Source organism: Acinonyx jubatus, chromosome C1, assembly GCF_027475565.1.
Source record: "Acinonyx jubatus isolate Ajub_Pintada_27869175 chromosome C1, VMU_Ajub_asm_v1.0, whole genome shotgun sequence".
Classification (NCBI taxonomy): Eukaryota; Metazoa; Chordata; class Mammalia; order Carnivora; family Felidae; genus Acinonyx; species Acinonyx jubatus.
Genome location: NC_069381.1, coordinates 8,568,280 through 8,577,404, shown reverse-complemented (window position 1 = coordinate 8,577,404; position 9,125 = coordinate 8,568,280). Strand labels below are relative to the sequence as shown.

General features: G+C 57.5%; 1 protein-coding gene across 4 annotated transcripts in view; it reads right to left on the bottom strand.

Moving 5' to 3' along the window:
- Window positions 1-1,198: 1,198 nt before the first annotated feature.
- CLCN6 (chloride voltage-gated channel 6) overlaps window positions 1,199-9,125 on the bottom strand; it is a 30,855-nt gene continuing 22,928 nt past the window's right edge. Inside the window, exons 18-23 of one of the 4 annotated variants that reach the window (XM_027060394.2) lie at window positions 8,595-8,781; window positions 7,567-7,721; window positions 7,261-7,417; window positions 5,597-5,704; window positions 5,328-5,453; window positions 1,199-2,531 (exon numbers count right to left, since the gene is read on the bottom strand). In XM_027060394.2, the coding sequence (XP_026916195.1) occupies window positions 2,451-2,531; window positions 5,328-5,453; window positions 5,597-5,704; window positions 7,261-7,417; window positions 7,567-7,721; window positions 8,595-8,781 (814 nt within the window). In that variant the 3' untranslated portion in view covers window positions 1,199-2,450. Of the gene's footprint in view, window positions 2,532-5,327; window positions 5,454-5,596; window positions 5,730-7,260; window positions 7,418-7,566; window positions 7,722-8,594; window positions 8,782-9,125 lie in introns of those variants that run through there. The other 3 variants (XR_003420422.2, XR_003420423.2, XR_008292085.1) reach the window with 3 other exon arrangements.

Genomic DNA, 9,125 nt, shown 5'->3' with positions numbered 1-9,125 from the left:
TCCCACGGTTGGGAAGGACTCTTGCTCCCTAGCTCCCGATCACCTCAGCTGGGGAACCGGAAACACCAAGCACGAGATGAAACACAGAAAACCGTCTCCGGCCACCCCCGTGGTCCCCCTGTGGGTTCTGTTTATGGACATGCCATCCCACCCGGAGGCGACGGGGCTGGTGATGGGGGAGATGGTGACAACGTGGGCTTCTCACTATCAAAGGGGTGAGGCTTCCAGTTACTTTGTTACAAGGGGGGCAGTCGCTGTCTTTGGGCTTATCTGGGAGGGGCAGATGCCCACAAAGGACAGGAAGCAACGTGCCTTTCCAGAGGGAGTCTGGGTCGGTGGCGGCCAGCGGATGGAGGGAGGCATTTGCACGGTGCCATCTGCCTCTGGGCTACACCAGTGGGGCCAAAGTATCTGGTGACTTAAATGCAAGGCAGTGTGCACTGGGGGGGGGTACATTCCAACAGCATTCACCCAGGGCGGCCTTGAGGCAGGCAGCTGGCGTCCCAGACCCCCGGAGGCCAGAGGTCCCTCTGCAGCACTTTAGTTCTGCCGATTCCAGGGAGGGATGGGAACAGGGGGTTGTTCCTGTGATGGGTGGTCCTGATGTTTGCCTGACTCGGGGAACTGCTTTCTTTCTTAATAAAGGGAAAGATTAATGTTGGCCAAGCTCTGAACGCTGCCTTAAAACACACTGGCAGCTGGTTAAACACAGTCACAGTCAGAAGGGCTTGCCTTTTTTGGTCCTTGTGATTCCCCCAACTAGTTATTGGGGGGGGGTCCCATCCACATCTCACAAGTCAAGTGCATCCAAGGAAACTGAAAAATGTACAAGTTAACGTACTTTTGGTCAAAGAGGCAAGAAAATGGGAAGAACGGAGGGGGCCGCAGTCAGGTGGGAAAGACCCTGAAAGCAGCCTCCTCACTGCGGAGTGTGCTGAGCACAAGGCCTGGGCCGGCCTGGCCCCGACGGATGGACGGATGGACAGAAGGACGGAAGGACAGACGGACGCCCGCCCCCAGGCAGAGGGCAAGAGGTGTTGCCGAGGTCCTGGCGTCCACGCCCTCAGGCATCTTCCACAATTTACAAAAATAACTTAAATGCGAAGGAATGGCCGTCTTGAGTCCCAAAGCGCGTCTGCCCCAGGGCTGCAGGATGGGCCTCGGATGGGGACACAATAAGGGGAGAGCACGGTGGGGGGGGGGGGGGGGTTTGACAGGGGAGAAATGCAAATACCCGATGGCAAGTGCTCGCTTTGGGTGCCCAGTCAGAGGACCACCCGGCCCGGAGGGAGGCAGGTCACTGACAGCCAGACGCCTCCTTCCTAAGATTAACGCTATAGCCTCAGGGCCTGGTCCTGCCCACCCTGGGGACTGGTTGGCAGCAGGGGGCTGAGAGAGGTTTGTGAGGGGCACACACCGTCCTCCGGGAAGAAGCTTCATCCTGACACTGGCTTCTCCAGCCACATCACGTTACTGCCGAGGTCACTGGCTCAGGGCTCGCTTCTTTCTGTCTGAGACACAACTGTACCACCCCCCCGGAGTTAGGTAGAGCAGCTTGGTCGTGGGGCGCCCTTTTAGCTAACTTGGGGTGGCGGGGGGGAACGCCAAGATCCTCCTGCTTCACCAGGAAGACGCACGTAAGAACTGAAGGAAAGTTAGGCAATGCAGATCAAAGGGACGAGGGACGGACCGGAGGAGAGAGAAGCTGAAATGTTAAAAACTGGGGGGGGGGTTGTAAATCGGGGCGTATGGTCAGACTTATCTCAGGGACGATCAGTGGGACCTTAATGCTTTGTGCTTCTGGAAGGCGCCGCCCCCACGGAGACCGCGGCCGCAGGGGTGCGCCCAGAGCAGCCGCCTCCAGAAAACAGGTGCTTCCTCCAAACGAACTGCTGAGCACATCGAGTTAAGGGTCCCAACGAAGGAAGACCTCCCCGAAAGGGGTCATTTTCTCACCGCCCAATCCCTAAATTTGGGAATTCACTTAATTTTGCGACTGGCGCTTGCCCCAGTGTCTGCCTTGGTCAAAGTCCCTCCTGTTACAATTTAAGGCAACAGCTGGGCTCCCTAGGAAAGCAGCAGGGAGGGGCGGGAAAACTGCTCTGGGGGTCACTCTCCGGGGGGTGAGGCCTGACGTCCCCTCTGGTCCTGGCACTAGTGGGGTGGAGGGGCCTGGGGCCTGAGCCGATGCTGGTCGGCAGGAAAGCAGTGAGCAGGAGACAGGAAGATACTTGCTGAGAGAGTCGGGCAAGGTCACGCTCTCCTGGTGCAATACCACCCCCGGGATCTCTGACCAGCGAAGTGTTCGATGATTGTAGGCTTTCCGAGCGAGTGGGTGTGTGGGAATCTTCCGTGCCCTGGCACGGCCCCAGCCAGCCGTGGCGGCGGAGCATGAGTGAGCTGCGCCCTCAGGCAGCTCTGGGAGAGGGTGGGCTGGCCACCCTGGCCCATCAGATGGTCTGGTAGTGCTGCCGTAGTCGGGCATGCAGAAACTCGAACGTCAGGTTGTGTCGAGTGATGATCCCAACGATCTAGAACAAAGAGAAGACCCACGTCACCTGCAGAATAAATTCACTGGGGCAAGAACAGGAGCAAAGGGAGCTTGCCCGATCCTTCACAGTAGGCGGAGGAGACAGAGTCCGGGCCTGTAGAGCGCGGGGACAACCCGGTCACGCTGTGCACTTCAAGGTTACCCAGTTTCCAGATGAGAAGGAGATCAACGTAACCAGGGCTTGTAAACTGGAGGCCAATGGGACAAATTCACCCCCAAGAGGAGTTGTAGTCGGGCCAGCTAAAATCTGAATTTGAATGTCTTAAAAAAAATGTTTATTTGAGACAGAGAGAGATTGAGAGAGAGAGAGAGAGCAAGCGAGCACAAGAGCGAGGGTGCGCACGAGCAGGAGAGGGCCAGAGGGAGAAAAAGGGAGAGAATCCCAAGCAGGCTCCGAGCTGTTAGCACAGAGCCCGATGTGGGGCTCGAACTCAAGATCTCTGACATCATGACCTGAGCTGAAATCAAGAGTCAAACACTTAACTGACTGAGCCACCCAGGCGCCCCTGAATTTGAATGTCTTTTGGAGCAAGGCACATGCTCCCTAACCTTCTCAGTTCCCACCACCCCTAGAGCCTGCCTCACACACATGTCCAAAAGGCATAGCTCAATGCAGGCTTCCGAGAGGCCCAGACCCCACTACAGCTCATAAATATGGTCTCTCAGCATCACCTGAGTCATTATGATCCTGTGATTTATAATGGGACTTATAATAGGAAATTTATAACAGGTCTTCGTCCTAGTCCTTGCCACAAGCTCTTGAAATTCGTGGAATGAAGTGATGAGAGTGAGAAGGTGTCTTTTATCATTCATAGCAAGCTCCTTTCAACCATACCTGAGTTTACGTGAATAACATGACTTTTAGGAAGCTCCTGAGGACACAGGCTAGTTGCCAGGGGGGCCAACCATGTGCCTACAGGATTGGATCTTCTAGCCCCACCCCCTATCTCGGGGGGTGGGGGCTGGAGGTTGAATCAATCACCAATGACCCATGATGTGATCAATCATGCCTACGTAATAGAGCCTCCAAGAAGATTCCTGAACTACAGCGTGTGGAGAGCTTCTGTGCTGGGAGGGCAGCGTGCTGCAGAGCGTGGACGCGTGGCGCCCCTCGCCACATACCTGTCCTATGCGTCGTCTCTTCCCATCTGGCTGTTCCCGAATCACAGTCTTCTATAGTAAACTAGTAATCTGGTAAGTAAACTGCTTTCTCGAGTTCTGGGAGCAGAGGATCACGGGAACCTCCAATCTATAGCCACGTAGCCAGAAACACAGATGACAACTGGACTTTTGACTGCCATCCGAAGTGGGGGGAGGGGTTGGTAGGGCTGAGCCCTTAACATGTGCGGTCACATGCCACCTCCAGGTACACGGTGTCCGAAACGAGCTACGCCGTGGGACGCCGAGCGGGTGTTCGGAGACTTGGAGCTGCCCGTGTGCGGAACAGGGACAGAAGTACAGCAGAGGATGCATCCAGAGAAACAGGTTTTTGTGACCGAGGCGGCAATACACATCTGTCACTCGCGTGGGCACTCCGCACCGCGAAATGTGTTAGAACCCTCACTGCACTTGTGTTTCAAGGAACACGATCTGATCCCCCACAACTACACCCACGAAGAGCAGGCTGTGGGGTGCCAGCGTCTGCCATAGGATGCTTCTATTTAGAAAGGTTTCATTCCCCGGGGGTGGGGGGGCCACTTGGCAGCACAGATCCAAAGTCTCAGGAGGGTGAACACTAGAGTGATATTTAACAAAATATCTCCCAACAGAGGACCGCTGGGTAAGTGGCCGACAGCCAGCCAGTGGAATGCTATCCAGCCAACTAAAATACCATAAGCCGGGGCGGGGGGGGGGGGGGGGGGGGCGCACCTGGGTGGCTCAGTCGATTCAGCGCCTGACTCCTGATTTTTGCTCAAGTCATGATCTCGTGGTTCGTGAGTTTGAGACCTGCATCGGGCTCTGTGCTGACAGCTGGGGGCCTGCTTAGGATTCCCCCTCCGCCCCTCCCCCACGTGTTTCCTCCCTCTCTCTCTCTCAAAATAAACATAAACAAACTTAAAAATATATCTATACTGTAGGCCAACGAAGTTTTCTGCCACGGAAAGTCATTTCCTCTAGATTAAACAAAGCATCAGGGTATTAAACAGTATAAACAGTGATAACATTCTCATTAAAACTTGACACATAAAATCTCTACTCCTAGATGCGGAGAAGAACGACAAAGGATCTACCTTGGCTAGACAGCGTGGCTACCTCTTAGAAATAACGCTTTGGTATTTCTTTTTGTTTATATTCTGCTTCTCTACGTTTTCTTATACACGTCTTTTTAACAACCAAACAACACCTGCGTAATGAGGGAAAAACATGGAGTTCTAAGAAGAAAAAAAGGAAAAGTCTGCAGCAACGATTACTAGTTGTACCTGGCTGTATCTTTCAAACCCGTTCAAGTGTTTTGCTTGACATTCTCTCATTTAATGTTATAAATGCTCATCCTAGGTGGAGAGCAGAGCCCCTCCTCCAGGAAGTACAGGCCCCCACGGAGGGTGACGAAAACCCGGAAACCCGAAACTGGACTGTGCTAAGGCTGCCGTGACACTGGCGACACCTGCTGGCCGAGCGGAGTGTGCGCGTCAGCAACTTGCAGGAGGCAAAGGTCCTCCGAGGGCTGCGGAGGAGGTTCTGGCCCCAGGAACCCTGCTGGTTGGGAGGGGCGCTGCGGTCACGGGGTCCTCTCCAGAAGAGGCATGGCTGTGGGCAGACCGGAAGTCAGACTCACCTCCCCCACGGCATTCACCACGGGCAAGTGCCGCAGGCCCATCGTTCTGAACAGGTTGAAAACTTGAGAGACGTGGGTGTTAGGTGAAACGGTGAAGGGCGAAGGGTTCATATACGGGGTGACGTCCTGCAGAGGGGACAACACAAGTCACCGGCGGCCACCGCCGCCCTAACCAGGATGAGGCGTGAACGGCGCCGACCAGCTCTGCGTGGGACAGGCTGCTGGCCTCCTCTGTGGGGTCCCCGCCCCAAAGGGACAGCCCCGCTCACCACAATCATGCGTGGGTTCAGCAGCGTCAGGTCCAGGTCGTGGATGTCCGGGTACCGCGGGTAATCCTCAGCCATCTCGGCGTACGAAAGGCGAGGCTGGCTGGCGCTCTGCAATCCCGACCAAGACACTGTCCTTGCTCGGGCACAGCGACTGTCAGGGTCACGTCTAGGGCCCCTCCCCCTTTAAGTCCATGTCCCCCCAGCCACGGCCCCACCCGGCGCAAGGAGCGCAGAACAGAGCGCTCGGCAGAGAGCCGCCGCCATCTCCAGCCGGCTCCCCGCCAGCCCGCCACCCTTGCAGAGTCTCCTGATCTCTCGGAACCTGCTTCTCTTCACCTGTAAGATGGATGTGGCTTATTGTGGAGTCTAAATGAGAGAAGAGCTAGCCAATAGCTGTCGTGGGTTGACTTGTATCCTTCAAAAGATCTGAGTCCTAACTCCTGCTGCCTGGGAACGAGGCCGTATCGGAAACAGGGTCTTGGCGGATGTGAGCAAGTTAAGGTGAGGTCATACTGGATTAGGGTGGGCCCTAGATCCAATGACGGCTGTCCCTCGAAACAGAGGAGAGGATGCGGAGGGAAAAGCCCACGTGACAACAGAGGCAGAGACTCGAGTGACACATCCACAGCCACGCCGTGCCAAGGATGGCCGGCAGCCAGCACGGACTGGAAGGCAAGGAACGCCCCTCCCCCGGAGCCTCTCCAGAGAGCAAGGCCCGCTGGCGTGTGGACTTGGTACTCCGGCCTTGAGAATCATGAAAAGAATAGATTTCTGTGGTTTGCAGCCACCCAGTTTGCGGCAACTGGACACGGCAGCCACGGGGAACGGACACGGCAGCTCTGTTACCATCCCTGCATTCTGAGCATTTTAGATTTTCCCTCCGCCCTCCCTGGGCTCCTGGGCCACCACCACTGGCACTCAGGCTGGGCACAGTGGCTGCAAGCGCCAGTCACTGCTCTGTCCTGATCTCTCTCCCCGGGGACCCCGGGCGGCGCCTGCTCCGGCCGGTTTCTGCTCAGTCACCCAGCCCACCTCACCCCTCCTGTGCCCCACACGCCACCTCCACCCTCATCCAGCCAGGCTGTCCTCACCACAGACCGCTCTCCCCGTGGCCCCTTTTGTCCTGCCCCACGCTGGCTCTCTTCCACAGGCCACCAGGACCACGAGTGACCTCAGGCTGGCCTCTGTGGGCAAGAGCCGAACCGGGAGTGTCAGTTTGGAAACCGGGCCTCTGGGCAACCTTCAGGGTCTTCAGGTCGCCACAGGGACCACTTTGAACAAGACACCCCCTCCTACCCCTGCTTTTCTCCGTAAACACCAAAGGAAAGGAAAAAAGGAAATTAATGGGAAAAACGGTATTTTTTGGTAACGTACGTACAAAAGTTCGCCCGAATCAGAAATCAAAGCGTAGAAACTATGTTAAAAGTCTGCAGGCTAGAAGGACACTTGACAGCCAGCGCACAGACTAAGGGGAAGGTGACTGGGAGAGTCCCCTGTGGCTCAGGGTCACCTGAGAGGCACGGACCGCGGCAGAGGGAGCCGCGGGGCCGCACGCACCCTTCACAGCAGCCCGCTGGCACCTGGCCTCCCCAGCGGAGGCACAGAGACTGTCCTCCCACCACCCCGTGCCTTCGAGAATCCCAGTGCAGACCAGAGACACTCACTGATTGACTTTCAGAGTAACAAACTCCTCGGACGAGCAGGGTGACCAGTTGTGACCGCAGGATCAGGCCGTGGAAGGTCAGAGGGCGGAAGCGCTCCTCCATGGTCCAGTCTTCGCTCGGGGACTGGTCGGGGTATAGGTTGGGGTAGGGAGTGTATCTGTTACATAAAAACCAGACGCTGCCTAGCACACCCTCAGCAGGACTGCTTCTTGCTTCTCCCCCACGTCCCCCACCAGCTCCCCAAATCCCCAGGAAGCTGGGGAGCTAACAGCAGAGCGCCGGCTCCTCCGGAGCCCGCGCGCTCACCTCCGCTCCAGCATCTGCTGCAAAAGGTCCTCCTTCTCGGCCGGCTCCTCGGGGACGTGCTCGTCACACACGTTCCGCAGCTCGCTCGACGGGTACGACTTCATGGACTGGCTCCGCCTGCGCTGTTCGCCGGCCCGGGTGACGATGCTGGACTTCTGTGCATGGGCAGGAGGGGAGGGGACAGGTTTCTGGCGGGGCGGCCAGCGACCGCTGGGCACGGGCACGCAAACGTGGCATCTTCGTAGCTTGGGGATTCGGGGGACGGTGGGGTCGAGAGCATAAGCCGACAGAGGAACTGCAAGAAATCTTCACGGTGGCTCAGGGGGCTTGGGATTGAAAGGAACCTCTCTGAGCCTCGGGGTTGGGATCTTGCGGTTTTCTGCCGGCCCAACTTCCCCACCCCTTCGGTTTGGGAGCGGCCCCTCCTCAACTCTCCAAGGGAGAGCCCCTCTCCGACATCACGTCGTGGGGGGACCGTCGACGTACGTGGGCCTGGCCCCCAGAGCCAAGGGGTGGGCACAAGGCCTCCGTGAGGCAGCGGGACTCTCCCACTGCCCGGATTTCAAATCAGGAGCAGCGGCTGGCGCCCCCTCCAGGGCGTCTGCCAGCCGCCCGCACACCTGGCGTGCTGCCCCCCGCTGTCCAGCTCTCCTGTCAGTCCCGCAGCCTCCGGCTTGTTTCTTTTTCTGTCTTTAAGTAGGCCCAAGTCCATCTCTGTCATTGACAGCTCTAGAGAGTCCCCTGCTACCACGTATACGCCATAAATCACATCAATTAAAACAAAAGATCCGCCTACACGGATTGCTGGAATGAGAACGGACACATGTCCCGACGGCCTAACGAAGTCCACACTTGCTATCGTGTCTACACTCACTCGCTCGCCGCACGTGATGAAGAGGCTGATTGGCTGATTCTCCCCGCCAAGAGCCAACCAGGGCACCCCACCTACGGGCTGGCAGGCACGAGATGAGGGTGTGTGTCAAGAAACTGCCTGGTTGTCGCCCACCGCTCCCCTCGGGCTGCTGTACCTTGAATTTGATGTTGTTACTGATGAGCTGGTTGCCCTTCATGAACTCCTTCTCGTTGCCCCGGTTCTCCGTGACCACCGGGAAGGCGTGGTGGACCGTGGTGCGCAGGATGCTAACCAGAGACTGGATGCGGGTGTGCGGGTAGACGTAGGTCAGGTTGGGCTCCATGATGTCACTGGCTCTCAGTCTAGAGGAGGGAGGAAAGCCGTCCAGCCTCAGCAGAGAGCCCACAGCACTCGGGAGCGAGTCCCAGCGCTCCTGCACTCCTGGACCGTGGGGGTCCCTCTTCCAAACCATCTCTGGCAGCTCCTCTTGGGGCGCCTGGGTGGCTCGGTCGGTTAAGCGTCCGACTTCGGCTCAGGTCGTGATCTCGCGGGCCGTGAGTTCGAGCCCCCGTCGGGCTCTGGGCGGACAGCTCGGAGCCTGGAGCCTGTTTCAGATTCTGGGTCTCCCTCTCTCTCTGGCAGCTCCTCTGGATTTCTATCCTTTGCAAATGCCCTTCCCCGTGCCTGGAACGCCCCTCCCTGCTCT